The sequence below is a fragment of the Oryza brachyantha genome, chromosome 6 (assembly GCF_000231095.2).
Source record: "Oryza brachyantha chromosome 6, ObraRS2, whole genome shotgun sequence".
NCBI classification, from domain to species: domain Eukaryota; kingdom Viridiplantae; phylum Streptophyta; class Magnoliopsida; order Poales; family Poaceae; genus Oryza; species Oryza brachyantha.
Window position 1 is genome coordinate 20737509 of NC_023168.2, and position 20526 is coordinate 20758034.

The 20526-nt window shown below is 37.1% G+C and overlaps 2 protein-coding genes and 1 long non-coding RNA gene across 4 annotated transcripts; all 3 read right to left on the minus strand.

The window, feature by feature from the left end:
- Nucleotides 1–1460: 1460 nt before the first annotated feature.
- On the minus strand, nucleotides 1461–2228 carry LOC102704901 (peptidyl-prolyl cis-trans isomerase CYP18-1-like). The gene is made up of 2 exons (XM_015838530.2): nucleotides 2052–2228; nucleotides 1461–1971 (listed from the first exon to the last, which is right to left on the minus strand). Exons 1-2 carry the CDS (start codon nucleotides 2052–2054, stop codon nucleotides 1492–1494), a joined length of 483 nt encoding a protein of 160 aa, XP_015694016.1. The 5' UTR covers nucleotides 2055–2228; the 3' UTR covers nucleotides 1461–1491.
- A 657-nt stretch (nucleotides 2229–2885) lies between these two features.
- Nucleotides 2886–4195, minus strand: LOC102707500. Its single transcript, XR_423632.1, has 3 exons — nucleotides 4068–4195; nucleotides 3499–3760; nucleotides 2886–3114 (listed from the first exon to the last, which is right to left on the minus strand). It is a non-coding gene; the product is annotated as an uncharacterized LOC102707500 (long non-coding RNA).
- A 3278-nt stretch (nucleotides 4196–7473) lies between these two features.
- On the minus strand, nucleotides 7474–10670 carry LOC102707686 (putative receptor-like protein kinase At4g00960). 2 transcript variants are annotated; one of them, XM_006656385.1, is made up of 6 exons: nucleotides 10490–10670; nucleotides 9931–10192; nucleotides 9385–9613; nucleotides 9015–9102; nucleotides 8691–8904; nucleotides 7474–7684 (listed from the first exon to the last, which is right to left on the minus strand). In XM_006656385.1, the coding sequence occupies exons 1-5, from the start codon at nucleotides 10619–10621 to the stop codon at nucleotides 8737–8739; spliced, it is 879 nt and encodes a 292-aa protein (XP_006656448.1). In that variant the 5' UTR covers nucleotides 10622–10670; the 3' UTR covers nucleotides 7474–7684; nucleotides 8691–8736. The 2 variants fall into 2 exon arrangements, with proteins under 2 accessions (XP_006656448.1, XP_006656447.1); XM_006656384.1 differs by having other exon boundaries at nucleotides 9015–9165.
- Between the last annotated feature and the right edge of the window lie 9856 nt (nucleotides 10671–20526).

The following is a 20526-nucleotide window of genomic DNA, read 5'->3' on the forward strand; positions in this document are numbered from 1 at the left end:
TAAATTTAGAGTTGATTTTTGTTTTTTTATCGTAGTTTATTTTTCAGTCTGTGCTTCTAAATCATTAAGAACACATATATAAAACTTTTATTCATAAATTAATTTTTGTTTGCAAGAATACCTATTCGTGGAATAAACAGAAAGATGAGCATGGAAGTGATGTACAAACAAATATTGGATTTCTTAAGGTACCCTTAAATAATTGTGAACCATTCGTAACTCTGGATCTAAAGATCAGATTTTGTTATACTACATCACTAGTATGTATAGTAAAATTTTATTTGGGTAAAATTAAAACTAAAATATATATAACTCTACGATAAAATTATGTATCATATATCATTTTTAAAATAGATAAATTAATAAATATATCTTACCAAAGTTTGGAATAAAAATTCAATATACTTATAAACACATAGTTAGATATAATATTTACTACACTACTACCACTATAACTAAAAGGTACCGTAACATTACTCCAAATATTTGATTTGCGCGACAACCAAGAGAGGCCGTCGTGCAATGGTTTTCTTTTATTTGTTATCTTTTATCATTTTGGTCAATAACACTTAATTCTAATACAAATTATATATACAATTGAAGTTTCACTTTTCCTATTCGGCAATCGACTGCCATGGAACGTTCCTGTCAGTCGATTCAGCGAGCCGTCCGATCCATGTGTGGTTCAAGATGTGTGCTGCTGTTTGTTCTGCTCTGCGGGAGTTAGTAGACCAGCCGTATTGCTATTTGGTTGACATGCATGCAGTCCTACTGCCTGAATCGTTTGGTGGCAAGTGGCAACTCATACTGGATGCGAAGCTAACTTGTAAGAGAATTTTATTGCTCGTTTGCATCCAAGTTATCGCTTACCTTATAAGCTAAAATTTAAATCTTCAATCTTAATTTTAGAATTGATTTTGAGGTTTTTTATCAAAATTTATTTTTAAAATTGACTAGGAATACATATATAAAATTTTGATTTATAAATCATTTTTTGTTTATAAATATGCCGTTTGTCTTTTTCATGAAACAGCTAGCATTGTTGCTGAACATGCAGCATGTTAAAGACTGAACTCAACTAGTTAAAGAGTTTTAACAAATTCTTCTCTCTATCTCCTTCCTATGCCGCCTCAAACCACATTGGTCATTTTTTTTATTGGTAAGACCAATTTTCGTCTTAAACCAAACCAAACTTTTTTTTCCCCTTTTTTGCTTTTGATCGAGTAATTTCAGATTTTCCAACACGATTCACGAAATCTGTATATGCTAACACAGATCGTCAGAACCTATGGTTGCTAAAGCAGATCAAATGTGGATTATTCCTAATGGAATTCGATTGCTAAGAGACATACACTCTATCAGCTGGCTAGATTAATTGATGAACATATATAAAAGATAAGACAACCACAAACCAAATCCGAACAGAGAGTTGTTGCAGGAAGATTGAGATGATCCATATCTGAGATTACAGAAGAAGAAGAAGTGTCTAGATTAGTTGGCGAGAGGGTTGGCGTGGACGGTGACGCGGTTGAGGCGGATCTCAGCGAGGGGACGGTCGGCGGCGCCGGTCTGCGCCTTCTCCATGAGGTCGAGCACCTCGAAGCCATGGATGACCTTGGCGAAGACGGTGTAGTGGCCGTTGAGGTGCGGCTGCTTGGCGTAGGTGATGAAGAACTGGCTGCCGTTGGTGTTGGGCCCGCTGTTCGCCATCGACATGATCCCCCTCGCGTTGTGCTTGAGCGACTCCCGGAACTCGTCGGCAAACTTCTTCCCCCATATGGACGCGCCGCCCTTCCCCGTGCCCGTCGGGTCGCCGCCCTGGATCATGAACCCCTTGATGTTGCGGTGGAAGATAGTGCCATCGTAGTATCCGCTCGCGCACAGCGCCAGGAAGTTCTCCGCCGTCCGGGAAGCCTGGTCGCAGAACACCTCGCACTTTATGTCCCCCAGGTTCGTGTGCAGCGTCACCGACTGCGAAAAAAATCCAACTAAACAAACGATCTCTGGTAAGGTTAGCACGAGGAGGAGCAGGAGGAGGAGGTGGAGCTTACCATGGCGAGACGGCGGCAGCGTGACGCGAGGAAGAAGCGTAGAGAAGTCTCGAAGGCGATTCGGTGGTTCGTGATGAATTTGAATAGTACTCTGTCTCGTAAGTTTTGAATTCGTATCAAGTCTTCAAGTGGAATATTTAATTTCTCAATATTTGAACCACGAGCTCTTGAATGAATATTTTGTTGGTATACAGTAGATAATATGTAAAATGGCATATAACCAACTTATGTGAATTTTTCATATTTGTGTTATTTCTTATTTAAAAGCAAATGCTTAACAATAAGGGTCTTATCTTTTCGCTTATGTCTATAAGCAAAAATTTAAAATTTAAAATTTAAATTTAGAGTTTTTTATTTTAATTTATTTTTTTATATTTAATTTTAGATTGCTCAAAACACGTATATAATCCTTCTGTAAACTACATTAAGAAAACCTCTCAACTCTAAACATCTCAACATGGCAAATTAGGCTCTTAAATAAGAAAATATGCTGAACTGTTTCTAAAACAATATATGTCCAAATCAAACAAATTTGTAAATGATAGGAAGATATGCTAACTACTAACAACTAGTAATGTGTCTGACCTAACGCTACGGTATCATAATATGTTCGATAATACATTATAAAAGAATAGCGTTTAAAGTATTATTTTTAAATACAAAGTGCTTAATTATGAAATATAATTTAGCATGAGTAACTCGTAAAGAGCAGTACATTAGAGATTATTAGCAAGAGTAACACAAATAACTAACCGTGTGATCATGAAAAGCATGATAGCTATAGTATTATTTGCTACTAAATAAGATACCAGAATTATTAATAATGTACTCGGATTTATAACAAATATCACTCACCTATTTATATCATACTATAATCATCAGACCTGTCCACCATGGAGGAGTGGAATGCTATCACCAAGTTCTTCCCCAGCAATAGGGACAACAATGGCAGCGCCATTATCGTGTCCACGCCCAACTTCGAGGTCGCATGCTTGTCTGTGGGGCATCCGTACCGCGTGTTGCATCTCAACCAGCTCTCGGCCCAGCACTCTGTCTATGCTTTCTACAAATTGGTAAGATATATATTTTTATACATTATTTATTTTACCATCCTTAACAAGGTATTAAGATGTACCATTGTTTTCTATATAAAATTTGATACCTTCTAGTATTAAGGTACTAAAAGGTTTCTAATTTTACATAGAAAACATTGGTATCTCGTGAAACCTACTCAAGAATTGGAAAAATGCTCAATTCTTTTTAGTGTAAAGTTATGTACTACCAAGTTTCTATGTTATACTAGCAAAATACCTCTGCTGTGCTATAGAAATATATTACGAAATATCATAGATTTCTTATGAATTATATTAATATCACTTGTTTAAACCAAATCTAGATTATTCCAGACTATTAGGAAAAAGCAAGAGCTACTTTATAAAATACATACCAAAAATATGCTTGTCAAGGCTTCCCTTCTGAAAATATTCATAGCAGAGTACAGTTTCAGTGATAGGTTGAATAATAAATCTGCTGTTGCTTTTCACCATTACTTTTCTTTCTTCTCGGCAGAATCCCACCAACTTGACAATATTTTCGTTCTTCAAAACCATAATATTTTGAACCTCATTCGCAAATACTTATTCAGAAGGCACAGGTGAATCTTCTCCGAGTCTCTTCACAGCAATCACTCTGCCATCTTCCAAAATCCCCTGTGTAACCTCCCAGTTCATGTATATTAGTATCGTTTTGTATCAAAATCTTCTCGCGGTGTGATTGTTTAGCTTGTTCAAAGAAAAAAACCAAACAAAATATTTATAAATAAAAAATAATTTGTGAATAAAATTTTTACATATGTTTTTCTTAGCGATTTAAAAGACAAAGCTGACAAATAAATTACGATAAAAAACTCAAAATCTAATCTAAATTTAAGTTTATGATGCTTATAAGAATAACCAGAAGCGAAATGATTGGGGCTGTAATCGTTGAACAGGCAGAAAATGTCATGGAAAATCATACCTTATACACTGATCCGACTGGACCTGTACCAATTAGCCGCTCCTCGGAGAAATCATTAGTAATTTTCTTCAAAAAGTCTAATGGTAGTTCCTGTGGTAGCTTACTCTCCATGGAAGATAACAAGGGGAGAGAAGTAGAGGCTTTCAGATGAATGAATTCCTTTCGCCCGATGGCTCGTGGTATATAAAGAACTCCAAACCTATCACACACGAGTTGACTATCAATATACAATTGAAATGATGTATGCGCACGCGAAAGAGTCTATAGCCTAGTGGTTACAAATGACTCAGTAGCATCTGAGGTCTTCTACGGCTTTGTGCTTTCAGTGGGAGTCGACGTGCCCATCGACAACGAAGCGCCCATGGTGACTTCGGCGGCCAGTCTTCGGAGGTGCTCATAGAGGGGTTTGCGTGCGTGCGTTTTTAGGGGAGAGGGGAGAGTGTGCGTGCCTCCTTACCTTGACGTCGTTGTCTTTTTTATCCATGTTTAACTATTTGTCGTATTAAAAAATTACATAATTATTAATTATTTTTATATCATTTTATTTATGGTTAAATATACTTTTGTGCATATATATAGCTTTACATATTTTTTAAAAAAATGAGTAAGACGAATAGTTAAACGCATATAAAAAAGTCGATAGCGTTAAATATTAGTGATAGAGGGAGTATATACTTTGCAGGCAACCAACTTCGAAGCATGGGCAATTTTCCAATGAGAAAGCATTATTTGTTGAGATGGACAGCTACGAAATATATACTTAAAGAGACTTGCTCAACAAAGTCTTCCTTCTAATTTGGAATATCTTGAGAGCCAGTTGTACGCTTAATTTATCCAATACATATTTAACAAAGTGGTACCCTACTGCTCCTTAAAATATTTAATGTACGGTCACGTGGACAGCTTTCAGTGTCATTTCTTTTTACATGTCTATTTAAGTCCAATGTGCTAACGTGTAAATTTGGTAAGATTTTTTAAGTACATTCGGTTAAGGAGAAGCACAGTCAACTGATAGAAAGCTTATCTAGAAAAGTCTAAGTTAAAGAATGAATCGTGAAGACCGTGATATAACAGTTTAATTCTAGTTATTAATTAGGTGAGATTTAGTAATTTTCCTTAATCTTTAGAAAGTTCTGTCTCGTATCCGGTTAGGACTATCTTCCCTTTTGTATTTAGGAATATATGTTGTATTTGATTAAGACTAAGTCTAGTGTCCTATTAGGACTAGGTTTTCTTTTATATTTAGCAAACATGTGTCTTGTCCGATATGAACTAGTATTTACGTATAGGTATAAATATGTATACCTGGGGTTCTCGTAAATCATCTCTTAGATCAATAAAAAATTACTCTCGACGCTTCATCATCCTCTCTACCGAGGTTTCATCACCGGCAAAACTTGCCACCTGACATGGCTTGTATCGCTTCGATCTCCGGTGAAGGGGTAAGTCGTACATTCCGCCGACCTCGGCAATCGTATTGTCTAGATCACGACTTCCTTGGTTTGGGCTGATATTCTGTCATCCGCTCATCAGCTTGATGGCAATTTTGATCTGTTCAGCATCTTGTCTAACATTGCTAAGTGTAATCTTGAATTGCCTCGGTTCGGTCCGATCTTCTAAGATTATTCCTAGTAAGTTAGGCTAGATATTTTATAGATTTTAGTTGATCATCAATTGGTTATAGACAATGATCCTTGTGAGTCTTTATATTCATTGTATTTATATCAATGGAATAGTTAATTGCTTTACTACATTAATTCTACACCAATCGACTTTATTTTAGTCAGTAGTTATTTAATTGTTGTATCGACTTATAAGGATTACATGCAAGTTAGTTTTGGCCAATCGGAACAAAGGATACATTGTTTATTTAACTATTTGAGTACATTTGTAAACTTTCATCCGATCCAAGTCTCCAAAAGCCGATTGTTTAACCCATGGGCTAAGCGCGGCTACATCGATTGGTCGGGTTCTAAAATATCCATCGGCTCGATAGCCGAGATTATCTTCTTTTATTATTCATCTTATCAGTTGCAGGATCAATCTGACTGACAGGCCCACACCTCACTAAGATTTAGGTCCTACACTGGAGCGACGCAAAGACTTCCAGACCTTCGTATGTATTCAGCACGCCAGATCAACAGATTGATTTGGCGTCAACACATTTATGATGTGAGGTTCCCATACCTCTGGACTCAATTTGGTCTTAAAATTTGTTCTAAAACGATTTGACGTTTGAGATAGCTAAGAATATTGAGGGATTAAAAAACTATCTGATGAATTAACTGCTATATAGAGTCTCGGTATCGACGTTGGCCACATTCGTCCTCATCATGTTGGCCACATCCCTCATCGCCACCGGGTGATGATCTCATCATTGCGCCAGTTGTATTCTTCTACGTCATTCAAATTGTCGTTATCGAGTGGTGATCTCATGCCGCCCTAGACCCCTAGCCATCCCCTATTCCCCTTTGTGCGAGTGCTCTCTATTCTTGATGTGTCTATTTTGGCCGGATGGGTTAACAGAGAATACCCTTCATTAACTAATTATTTACAACAATAGCATAGGAATTTTTCTAATGATATCCTACTACTACACTGCTATCTAACAGACGCAATATCAACTCCATGTGAACCGTTAGATGTGATATATTAGATGGCTCATATTCACCTCATGCTACAACTGATACATTTTATATCGATGGCTTCACTTCATAGCCCAGAACTAACATGCTACCAACAGTTTTACTTAATTTTGGACAACTAATGTGTCATGCCCATCTTACCATCAAGAGAGGAAGTTATTTTCGGACTCTTTCTATCCATAAATATATGGATATCTCGCATTTGAATTCTTTCCTTAATCAGGGCACATACAAAAGTACTTATTAGCTGACTCTCTCAATCACCACATAAGTAAATTTGGTGACGTGGAGGAAAGAGAGGAAAGAAGAGAGAAAAGCTGTTGTCACGCATGACAACGGTTTAGAGTCGACTCTTAGGATTTATTAAAGTAAACTTTCTTGCATGAGTGTGTATAAAAAGAAAAATATCGTAATAAAATATTTTATTGCATTAATGAAGAAACCATACCTGACTCTACCTTTGTACGTATTATTATAAAATAGACTCTTTTTACTTACGTGACTTGAGATAAAGCTTACAATGCGCTCTATCATTAAACATGCCTTATTATTTTTAGGTCGAACTTCCATATATGTAAGGGTGATGGGATTGAGTCTTAACTGACATTAAAATGCTAACGGTCAACACTTTATTTCAATTCATTTATCTCACATCCAGTAAACGGCATAAAAAAAAGAGGAACAAATAGTGTTACGGGATCCAAAATGAGCCCAAAATCATTTAAGTTTTAAAAAAGGTAAAACCAGAATTATACTTCACATCAGGAGCAAAAACACCAATGTCTAAAAAGGAAATATCCGTAGTAGGACTCTCCAAACGAAATGAAATTTCAATGTTTCAACAATCACATGGCAAGGAGCTTATTCTAAAAATAACCAAAGCTGCGGTAACAATAATGGAGCTTGTTTTTATTTCATCTTGGACTTGTCTCCTTCGCAGCAATGTTTCATGACAATACCCGTAGATGAGACCTGAAATTCCACAGAGCATCTCAGCGTAAGTCCAAGTATAAAGATGTGATGCTGGCACTGAATCCTCCCTCCCTCCGTCGGTCATACAATCCGTAGTATTCTCTCCGTTTTATATTATTACCTTTGTTTTATATTGTAAGACATTTTAGTCTTGTCTAAATTTATTAATTGATAAATGTATATAATTTATATATATGTCTAGATTCATTAGCATCTATATGAATCTAGATAAGACTAAAAAGTCTTACATTGTGAAACGGAGGGAGTATAAGACTTTCTGGACATATCTAGATTTATTTATATGTTAATAAATCTTAATAAATATATAAAATATATACATAGATAGATGGATAAATTAGACGAACTCATAAAGTCTTATAACCTGAAACGAAGGGAGTAACATTTAGGTTTCTCCAAAGTTAAATGGTATGATACTTGGTTTTACCGTGAATATACTAATAGGGGCCGACTCTGGTGCATATTACTTGTAGTATAATTTAATCTAGACCGCTGATCTAATTTTGTTGGACGGTTGTGATTAAATTATACTACTAATAATTTTAGATGTAGTAGAATTTTGAGAGGGCAATATCGTCTTTTTTACTGGGATAGTAAGTGGGCCTTGCTGGGCTTTTTTTATCCGTGCATAATGTGATAAAAAAATAATAAATACAAATCAAATATTAATCAAAGTACGAAAATACCCTTTTAAATTAATGGACGAGATTAGTTCTACTGGCAAGTATTACACTACAGGTAATATGCACTGAAGCGTTGTCCATACTAATATTATTTTTTACATCGTCAATCTTTCACCCCTTTATCTTTTCGCTTCTGCTTATAAGTTAAAATTTAAATTTTCAGCCTTAATTTCAGCCATGCATGACTACATTTGCCAAAGGCAGCACGTTTGTTTTCCATTCACTTCTTGGTTTCCCCAAATTAATTAAGACATACAAATGCAACTTTTATTTAGAAAATGGCATAAGGAGGTAAGAAGGAGCACCTTAAGAGTAATGATTAATATAATGATATCTTGTGAACCACCCCATTCATGAATTGAGCATGTTGACAATTTCATTAATGGTAGGTCTGCTCTCCTGATCAATGTCCACACATTGTAGACCAATCCTGATGCAGTTTTCCACTTGAGAGATGCCATCTGCATCTAACTCGGGGTACTTGACCATTATTTGCTCCAGGTTCCAATTTTCTGTGACCTACATATAAATTGAAATTATGCTCCTTTGTATTAGTACATATAAATTTTAGTCGTAACAGAATCTTCCAAACTACAATCTTCAAATCTTAACATGATATTTTTTCTTACTCCTTGAATATATTCCCTCGCATGCTTCTGGTCAGTGCTGGAACTATTCTTCTCTCTCGTTGTGATCTCCAATATTATTAGGCCTAAACTGTATATGTCCGACCGGTTTGAGATTTCACCATGATACATATACTCTGGGGCCATGTATCCACTATGGCATTGACATAAAAGAGTTAAATTAATTTGTCACGTAATTTATGAGTAAGCTACTAGCCGGAGAAATTTTATTGATTGTCTTCCACAAAATATCTAGAGATACCAAAACTTTTAGCATAAAATCTGATATATGGGTGTTTAGATACCAAGCTTTTACCGCATAAAATTTGGTAAATTAAGATGCTTTGTTAAGGACAATCAGAGAGAAGCTTACACAGTTCCCACGACGCTTCCTGTCTTCATTCGGGTTTGACCTTGATCAAAGATTCTGGAGAACCCAAAATCCGCGATTTTGGGCGCCATGTTATCATCCAACAATATATTTTGAGGCTTCAGACCCAAATGACGAAGGGGTCTAGGCAAGTTGTGTAGAAACTGTAAACCCTTGCTAATCCCTTTGATTATTTTGAAGCGTACTTCCCAATCAACGGTAGTCGATTCATCTGATATAACAAATGATAGAATTATACAATTGACCTAAGATAATGAATTTTTTGTGTTACTTTTTTTCTCTCATTAACAAAGACAAAAAAATATGCCGGCAGATGAACAATCTCCACTCTCCAGCAAAATAAAAGCATATTCTTCTGTTGACAAAAATATGCAACGTCATCTTTTCTTGCGAGGCATTAATTACATCGGTGTAAAGATTAGAGGAGCTTATGCCCAACCATATCATAACCCAAAATAATTAAATATTTAAGGCATACAGGATGGAAAAAATGGGAAAAAAAGGTCAGGTACCAAATTTATTACGCACCAAAAATATGCTTGTCAAGGCTTCCCTTCTGAAAATATTCATAGCAGAGTACAGTTTCAGTGATATTTGCATTAATATGTCTGTTGCCGATTGTCACAAGTTTTTTGTGTGTTTCACGGCAGAATCCAACCATCTTTACAATATTTTCATTCTTCAGCACCATCATATTTTGAACCTCATTCGCAAATATTTTTTCAGAAGGCACAGGTGAATTTTCTCCGAGTCTCTTCACAGCAATCACTCCGCCGTCTTCCAAAATCCCCTGTGTAACCTCACAGTTTATGTATATTAGCATCGTTTTGTATCAAAAGCTCTTTTGCGGGTGATTGTTTGGCTTATTAAGTGAAAAACCAAACGATATATTTATAAATAAAAAATAAATTATAAATAAAATTTTTAAATACGTGTTAGCAATCTAAAAACCAAAGCTGACAAATAAATTACGATAAAAATCTTGAAATCTACTCTAAATTTAAAGTTGGTGCTTATAAGCATAATCAGAGAAAAAAAAGGGGTTGCGATCTTTGAATAGACAGAAAAAAAATATGGAAAATCATACCTTATACACTGATCCGAATGCACCTGTACCAAGTAGCCGCTCGTCGGAGAAGTCATTAGTAATTTTCTTCAAAAAGTCTAATGGCAGTTCCGCTGGTAGCTTACTCTCCACGGTGTTGCCTCCGGTGGCCATTGCTGGCCTTGAGAGTAAGCTAGCAGAGAAGATAACAAAGGGGAGAGAACAAGAGGCTTTCAGATGATGAACGAATTCCTTGCGGCCGGTGGCTCGTGGTATATAAAGAACTCCAAACACAAGTTGACTGTCAATATACAATTGAAATGATGTGTGTGTACGTGATGGAGATGGGTGGTACTATTCTGTTACCATATTATCGCCGTCATAAGAATATCGGCTATTGATTTAGAGTTCTGCATGTAGTAGTATAAATAAATATGATCAATTGAATTAGACACAAATAAATAATCAGATTCGTTTTCCTACCTGTAGAGTGAATTGTAGAATACCTATGGCATGGGCTGACAAAGAAAGATGAGCAATTCATTCGTATCCAACCATGATGGAACATCATTTTGACAATGTAACAGCCTCTTCACGTCTACTTTAAGTTGATTTATATGTAAGTTTGTGTATAGTTTAGCAATTCTGTATCTGCAGTTACCACCGTTCTAGGTTAAAAAATGTTTTCTTTTTTAGGATTTTATATGGATATTATCAATTTGGGTATATAAATATATATAGGTTCATAAATAAATCTTCGGAAAAACAAAAGATCCTTAACTGGGGTATTTTTTTTACAAACCAAACAGCATGTTTATAAATAAAAAATAATTCATGAATACAACTTTTATATACATGTTCTTACCTATCTAAAAGTTGAGATTTACTCCGGTCCAACAAAAAGTAATAAAAGGTATCTCGAGTTATCGGTACAAATCATTTTTAATTGTTGGATCTAACAGTGTACATACTACTCAACTAGCTAATGGTTGAAAATGATTTGGTACCTCGAGGTACTTTTTGTTGGACCGGAGCAAATCTCTTAAAAGTTAATATAAAAAATAAAATATGATGAAAATATCTCAAAATCTACTCTTAAAAGTTTAAATTTTGGTTTATAAGCATAAACAAAAGCGAAAAAATAAGCTCTTATGACATGAAAATGAGTATGTAATTACTGTTAGTCACCCAAGAGGTATCTGTCGGTCCTGAAGACAGAGTGATTAACTCCAGTTTTTAGCCTAGAGATCTGCATCGCTCATGTTTCTTGCCGCCTTCCAGGCGATCCAAACTCTTTGCATGTCAACTCACTTCGAAGTGTGAGTAAACTTTCAATGAGAGTATTATTTGTTCAGACGGACAGCTACGCTTTTTTTAATCCGTGACTTTTCCATATATGTTTGGCCATTTATCTTATTCAATAAATTATATAATAATTATTATTTTTATACAGGACTTTTGGATTTGAAAAAAATTAATACAGTAATTTTAAGTATGATTTATAATTTTATATATTCATATAAAATTTTTAAATAAGACGAAAGGTCGAATATAAATTAAAAGTCAATTACGACAATAATAAAATTTAAATAGGAGTGAGTATATATACTCAAAGACTTGATTAAAGTCTTCCTTCTAATTTGGAATATTTTTAGAGCCAGCTGTAAGATGTATCCAATACATATTTGACAAAGTGGCACCCAACTGCCCTTTAAAATATCTAATGTTCACGTGGGAAGCTCTCAGTGTCACTTCCATTAATTTATACGTCTCCTTTTAATCAGCTTTCCATATTTTTAGACTCATTTTGGTCTTAAAGTTTATTCTGAAACGATTTGATATTTAAGATAGTTGGATTAAAGGATTAAAAAACTATCTAATTTTTTAGCTATTTAAACAAATAAATGAATGAATTCACTACTATAAATGAATATATTGTTTTTAAAAGATTTAATGAGAAACTTTTGTTTAGAGTTTCTTTTAAGGAAACACATTATTTAGGAATATATGTCCATGAAAATCCAAAATCCATAATTGAAATAGAGCGCAGTTACTTGTACTAAGAGAGTTAATCTCAACTCAAGCCTGGCTTCTGCGTTGACAACTTGTTTTACATGCATGGTGCATCAATTAATCAATACTATATCATTAATTTGATTCCATTTGGTGGCTAGCAAGCAAGCTGTGACTCTGTGAGTATATTAGCGTCCAACATTACTTGTTCACAAACGATTGACCGCTAGCTTACCTGAACTCAAGTGCAGGAACATCCTTAATTAATTTGATTCCATTTGGTGATCAGTTAACTACGCTAATCATGCATCTTACTCCAGTTCTAGCCTATAGATCTGCAACGCTCACATGCTTCTTCCTGCCTCCGCGGTGATCCCAAAACTTTTTGCTTCAATGAGAGAAGCATTAATTATTTGTTGAGATGCACAGCTACGACATACTATTGTCCTTTATATTTGTATAGAATATTAAATAAGTAAAGAACATTTATTTTCTCGAAACATTTTTAAATTTTATGCATACATGTTGTTTGAGGAGAAATTGGACATTATGCTACTTCAAAAAATGACGTCTGCTAAAATGTCACTCCGCATATTGACACATTTAAAATGCCACTCGCAAGCCAGGGCCAACATTTATTTTGCCATTCTCCCAATTTCGACTGATTTTGATGTCTTTCTCCACCCGGTCGGACAAAAATACCCTCATCAGATCGGCGTCCATTCAGAGGATCCATGAAAATCACAAGGATTAGTTCATCAGTGGGTGAAGGTGTAGAAGATTGTGCCGACGTACAAGGTGAGCGCGGTGGAGACGAGGCTGGCGGCGGCGCGGTTGAGTGCCAGCACCAGCAGCAGCAGCGACGTAGAGGAAGGAGGAGAAGGCCACCACGTCCAACACCAGCAGCAGCGAGCGCACCAACCCTGGCCCGGCGTCACGGGACGGGTCGTCGGCGAGGCTGCGGAGCTCGCCGGGAGTGGCCAGGGAGAGGCCCACGAAGGCGGCCACTGGGATTGAAAACGGTCGGAAAATTGTCTCTTCCATTTTCATTTTTATATTTGTTTGTTCGAAAATGAAAACGGTACGGTAGAGACGCAAACGGTAACGATATCGGCGTTGCCGGAATTCCGAAAACGGTACAACCGGAACGGAAATATATTGATAATGGTCGGTAAGCGGAAATGCATGTCGAAAATAATGATATATAGTTTACGATAGATTGATGGTACCACTTAACAAATTGGAAATAAATTCAGCAATTAGTATAATAGACGATCGACGGGACAAATCAGGTCACCATCTGAGGCTAGCAGCAGTGGCGACCGACAGAGCAGCGGCGATGGCGCGGTGGTGGTGTGGTGTCGTGCGTCAAGTGCATGTGCGGTGTGCGGCAGCATCGTTGTCTCCTGCAATCGTGCCTACTCTCCTATCACGTATACGTGTATTGGACCATGGACCCACGGTGATTAGTTAGTGTTAGGCAATTTGGACTTTACAGCTAATGGGCCAACACTTGGCTGGGCTTTCTAAAATCTTCTGTGAACCTGGGACTGACTTGGCTAGCTGGGCTTTCGGAAACTTTCGGAAATTTCCAGCCCAATATGAAATTTCGACAAAACGATCGGAAAAAATGCATTACCGTTTCCGCTACCGTTTCCGGATAACTTTACCGTTACTGTTACCATTTCCGAGGATTACCGTTACCGGCTAAAACGGTCGGTACAAAACGAAAACGGCAGCCAGTACGGTCGGGATTTTCCGTACCGTTTTCAACCCCAGTGGCCACCGTGAGTTGCTCCTGCCGTTGCTGTGCTTCTTGGATCTCGTCAGCAACAAAAACAAAATCTTTGGATCATCTCTAAATCGTCCGTTCTTGGTGCATTTTTTCTCTCATCTTTCAAGAAATGAAGTGCTTTATCGAATTGAACAATGCAGATTTGTGGTTTCTGCACCGAGTCGGCGGCACCCAGGAGGCGGCGGCCGAGTCGGGGGCAAACGTTGGTGCCGATCGAACAAGGCAGATGAGGGTATTGTCGTCTGACCAAGTGGGAAAAGGCAACAAAATAGGTGGAAACTGTGAAAATAATAAAATAAATGTTGCTCCGGCTTACGAATGACATTTTAAATGTGTCAATATGCGGGTTGGTATTTTGACGGACGCCACTTTTAGAAGTGGCATAATGTCTAATTTCTCGTTGTTGAGCATATTGAATATCACATCAATAGCCTAAAACAAAGTCAAACAGAAGAATTAATTAATGTATATTGCATGGGTTTCGTTGTTCTCAACGCTTCATTTGCAAATCATTATTCCTTGAGAAAAAAAAAGTCCACCAGATGTCCTTGAACTTCGAGACGAGTTTGTTTTTTTTCCTTAACCACGATACTAGAAATGTATATCCTTAAATTCATATAATCCATTTTAAAAAGGTCCCTCAACAGTATTAATCTATTTTTTTACCAGTTTTGCTGACATAACATCTGGTGGGTCCCATACATCAGTTTTTTTTAAAATTTTTTCCTCTTCTCTCCTTTGCTCTTCTTTCTTTCTCATTCTTCATCTCTTCGATCTCCCTGCTTCTCTAGAGTGCGGCCGGCGGGGGCGGGGCGCTATGGCGGCCGGGCGGCCGCCGACGCGGGTGAGGGCGGATTGCAAGACCGATGCGGCCGACGCCAAGCGCCTCGTCGGCTGCCAGTTCACCGACGATGAGGTGCAGCCCGACATGAAGTTGCTGCCGTTCGCTGTCGTCGACAAGGGCGGGAACCCGCATGTCCGCATCGATGTGAAGGACGGCGTCGTGCAGCTGTTCGGCCTCGAGGAGATCAGCGTCACCCGTTCTTGCATGTCATCTAAATAGTTATTAAAATATATATAAAAAATTGATAAGATAGATTAATATAAGTTATATCACTTCACAAACATGCAAGTTTAAATTCAACTTCTATAAGTTATAGTAAAAAAAACAAACAAAACTAAAACCAAGTATATGCATATTCATAATTATTTTGTTATTTTTGCTATAACTTGTAGAAGTTAAATTTAAACTTGCATGTTGGTGGAGTGATATAACTCATATTAAAGTTAAATTTTTTATATTTTTTATAACTATTTAGATGGCATGCAAGCAACGGATGTACACACCCGTGTGCTAAAAAACTCCTTCCATCAGCGCCATGGTGCTCGTCAAGATCAAGATGAAGGAGACGGCGGAGGCCTACCTTGGGGAGAAGGTCACCCGCGACGTCGTCACCGTGTCGGCCTACTTCAACGACGCACAGCGGCAGGCCACCGAGGACGGCATTGGCGATGGCACGTTCGACGTCATCATCCTGGCCATCGACGACGGTGTGTTCGAAGTCCTCGCCACGAACGGCGACACACACCTTGGCGGCGAGGACTTCGACCAACGCTACTTCATCAAGCTAATCCAGCGAAAGCACGGCCGGGACATCATCGGCGACGCGCGCGCTGGGCAAGCTCCATCGCGGCGCGCGCTCAGCAGCCAGCACCAGGTGCGCGTCGAGATCGAGTCGCTGTTCGACGGCATCGACCTGTCGGAGCCGTTGTCCAGGGCGCGGTTCGAGGAGCTCAAGCTCAACAACGACCTCTTCCGGAGGACGCCAGGTTGAGCAAGGGCGACATCAATGGGATCGTCCTGTCGATGGCAACACCAGGATCCCCAAGGTGAAGCAGCTTGCAATCCGCCCCCGCCTACGTCGGCCCCGCGTCGGCTGCCGCCAGCCGCCCGCCGTCGCCGCTAGCCCAGCTGCCACAGTCCCCGCCCCCACCGGCCGCGCTGTGACGAAGCATATAGAAGAGACGGAGAAGAGAGAGAGATGAGGAAGGGAGGGAAGGGAAGGAAATTTTTTTAAAAAAAAACTGACACGTGGGACTCCTCGGACGGCGAATCAGTAAAACCGATAAAAAAAATAAGTAAATACTGTCGAGAAACCTTATTTAAACGGATTCCATAAGTTTAAAGATACATATTTCTATATATTACGGAACAAACTCCCCTTTATGTATTTAGGAACCTTTAGACTTTTTTCATTCCTGGAAGACGATATCAAAGGACGCCCCGGCCCTATGGTAAGGATAAAGCCCAGCCCAGATATTGACCGGGAAGTGGTGGGTTCGTCTGACGAAACGAGGCCGAAATGTCACCGGCGGCGATGGAGTCCGTCAGCTCGATCGCCGCCGCCACCGCCGCCGCCGCCGCAGTTGGACAACTTGTTGTCGGAGGAATGGAGGTTAGTTGCGTTCCTGGATCGTCGTCTACTCTACTCATCTACCAATTCCTTCCGGCTATGTACCTACGCCGCCATTGGAAACAGGAAACTCATACTACTTCTGTACTGCCTTCTGTGTACTGTCTCTCTGCTCGTAAATATCTAGCGAAATTGACTTTTTATATATGTTTGATCATTTAGATTATTAAAAAAATTATGAAATATGTAAAGCTATATATACGTATAAAAATATATTTAACAATAAATGAAATGATATAAAAATAATTAATAATTATATAAATTTTTTAAATAAAACGAATGGTTAAACGTGTATAAAAAAATCGGTGACCGAGATAGTATATAGAATATGATCCTCTAGAACTTACGACCGGCCCATCTTGACGAGACAAACCAGCTGCCAGCCCAGTTGCTGCTAGTAGTGCCTATTTGGACGAACTCGGTGCCACAGACTCTTCAGATTAAATATGTTTTACTTGTAATACATATTATATAATTATTTATCCTCTAAACATCATTAACATGATAAACCAAGTGTTAACTCTTACGAGTTAACTTCTAATATGGTCTCAATTCTAAATTTTGATAAATAATATTGACACTGAATTAAAAACTAAAATAAATGAAAACATTGAAGCAAATCAAGAAAAAAATAATTTATAATTAAAAAAGTTTATTTATATTCTTAACGATTTAAAAGACAATAGTGGAAAAATAAACTAATATCATAAAATCAACTCTAATATTAACCTTTAAAATTCAATTTTTTGCTACGGCAAAAAAACCGACAAGTACTAACCTTAACCAACAGATAATCACCGTCTAAATAGTTCCGTGTTGATTAATATGTATTTTAAAAAAACAAAAAACTATACCAAATATAAATTTGATTAGGCCCTCTCTATGCTAGGGCCCTTGGCGGTCGCGGGTCGCCCCTCGGCTCGTCTTTTCGCTCGTGCTTATGTTTATAAAATAAAATTTAAATTTTTTAACCTTAAATTTTGAGTAGGATTTGATTTTTTTATCTTAGTTTAGATTTTAGCCTTATCTTTTAGATTGCTAAAAAATACGTATATAAAAGTTCTATTCATGCAACCTAAAAAAACTAGTTTAATGAGAAAGTATCATTTCCTGCGTTTTAAATTTTGCTCCTCCATTTAACTAATTATTACTATTATGGGACTAAACGAAGTAACGAACAGTCTCTCCGTAACATTAACCTACATGACCCCAAAGATTTGTTTTCAGACCTAACAATCTCCCGTATCGTATGATGCATTCACCCATATGACCTAGGGGCATTTTTATTTTTAATATTTTTTAATAAATAATTTTATTACTAAAAATTAAAAAATATTTTTTATATATGAACCTTTTAAGCACGCCAGTGTTGGTGGTATTGCAAGACAACGATGGTAATAAGCCAGTTGACGTGGCAACGTTGTCCTGTCACGTTAGTGTCACTAGAGTGGTAAGTCTGCCGTACTAAACACTTTATTGCCACGTAACAACGTTGTCTTGTCATGGCAGTGTTGTTGGTGTAGCCAGAAGGTTCGTAAGGTAAAAGTATTTTCCTTCAATATTAGTAACAAAATTATTATTAAAATATCTAAAAGTAAAAAAAAAATCAACGACCTAGATACTTGTTAAATACTTGTTAGAGTGTATAGCTCGGCCCCACTAGAGTGGACCACCGATCTTATCGAATATACACCCATACACAGGTCCAAAAAAAACCACAACTTTAAATCCTAAGATACTACATCCGTTTCATATTATAAAACTTTTTAATTTTATTTAAATTTATTTATTAATGAATATATATAATTTATATATATGTCTAGATTTATTACCATCCATATGATCTAAACAATGGTTGAAAATATTACATTACGAAACAGAGGGGTATATAATAAAAACTTGTCTAGCAGGCGAATCGCATCGTCTCACATGTATATATATGTACATTGTACTATACGTGCTAGCTAGTTGTATACCTAATTAACGATGAGTACTGCTCACCGGCCGGCGATCTGAATTTAGCCACTAGTGGTAGGCACGTCGAAGTAGCAAGGAAATTAATTAATATATATCGATGGAGCTCATACGTACGATCTCCTAATTCTCCATTAATTGATCGATATATCCTGCCGTATGATAATTTATCTTTTTTTAAGTATGATAAGGTCTTCAAAACCTATCTTAATTATACTTTTCTATATAATAAATGTTTGTTTATTCTCAATAAGATTTTCAAGATGTGTCTATATATGTTGTCGTAGCTTTTTCCAAACTAGATATTTTAAAAGTTACTAATAGTTACGTTTAAAGAAAGTTGGCCGTAAATTATCTAAAACTGTATGAATTAGTATTAAACTAGAGCGAATACTGAGTGTGTGTGCGCATATATATATATAGTATTCTTGTAGATTATTTAACGTGGATGGATGAAGAAGAATAGACTTTGGTGTTCATTAATTAATAAATATATGGAGCCAATTGGGATGGAAGACTAGTCAATAGCAAGACATTAAGAAACTTGAATGAAATGTTATTGACGTGATAAATAGTCCTATGATTCTATACTTTATATGGTACGTACCAATGAAAGTATGATTAGTACGAATGACTTACCAGCGGCTCTCCCTCCCTCGTCCTAAGTCCAAACAAATCTAACGCTGGCTAATTAATAGGGTCGTGGTTGTCGACATTCCCCATCTAGCTCTCCACTGCATCAACATTGTTATCTCTACCGATACATAAATTCGTCATCAAACAAAAGAGAGAAGGGGTGAAAGAGAAAGACGTGGTAATTAATTTGGTCTAATTTTTAAAAATGTACTAAAGGGTATAAGTAAGTAGTCACATATATCGCAACGACTATGAAATTTTAATGGTGTATGTGGCTACAGAGAGGTTGATAGTAATAATATGATTTAAAACCATGAAAGTTATAATCTAATTATTATCCCTACACTGGAAATACTCCTTCGATCTTGTCTTAAAATAAAAGTATTTATAATATTCACATAAGTATTCCAAGAGTAACAATTGTTTTATCTATCACCTCTGTTTCAAATTTCATTTCTTTCTCACCTTATTAATTATTCTTATACCCACCATAACCAAAGGATGCTGTCGTTTTCTAATTTTAATATATGGTAAATAAATTAGAACGATTATATTTTAAGATAGATGGCCACGTATCGATAGATATAGGTGGCTAAGAGTATTTCCAACAGCTCATTTATCTCATCTTCTATCCTAAAAATAGAGGATAGTGACTATAAATTGAGCTCCAACAGAACGGTCATCCTATCATCTATATTTAGATGTCCTCTATATTAGGAGAGAACCTTCGTATTTGGATGATTTCTATATTCTCTGAAGAGATATAGAAGATGTCATATATGGATGATCTAGTAGAGCACAAAGAGATATGAAGGATGAAACTAGTTTAGATGATCATCCAGATAAAAATATATATAACCAAATTTAGATAAGCTATTGGGATACTCTTACCTAGGGCGGCGGCGGCGGCGTCGTTGTCGTCAAGATCTGGCCTCCCGATTGGTTTGTTTACCACTGCAGCTGCATGCATGTGCCTCCGCCGCGCGCCATGGTACGTACCACCACCACCACCTTGCACTTGCAGGCGCCATACCAAAGTCTCTGCATCTTCATCCACTACAAATGGATATTGCCACCAAGTTACTCCCTCTGTTTTTTTAATTAACGTAGTTAATTTTTGGATCTAAATGTTTGACTATTCGTCTTTATTCATAAAATGTGTATAATTATTGATTGTTTTGTTTTGT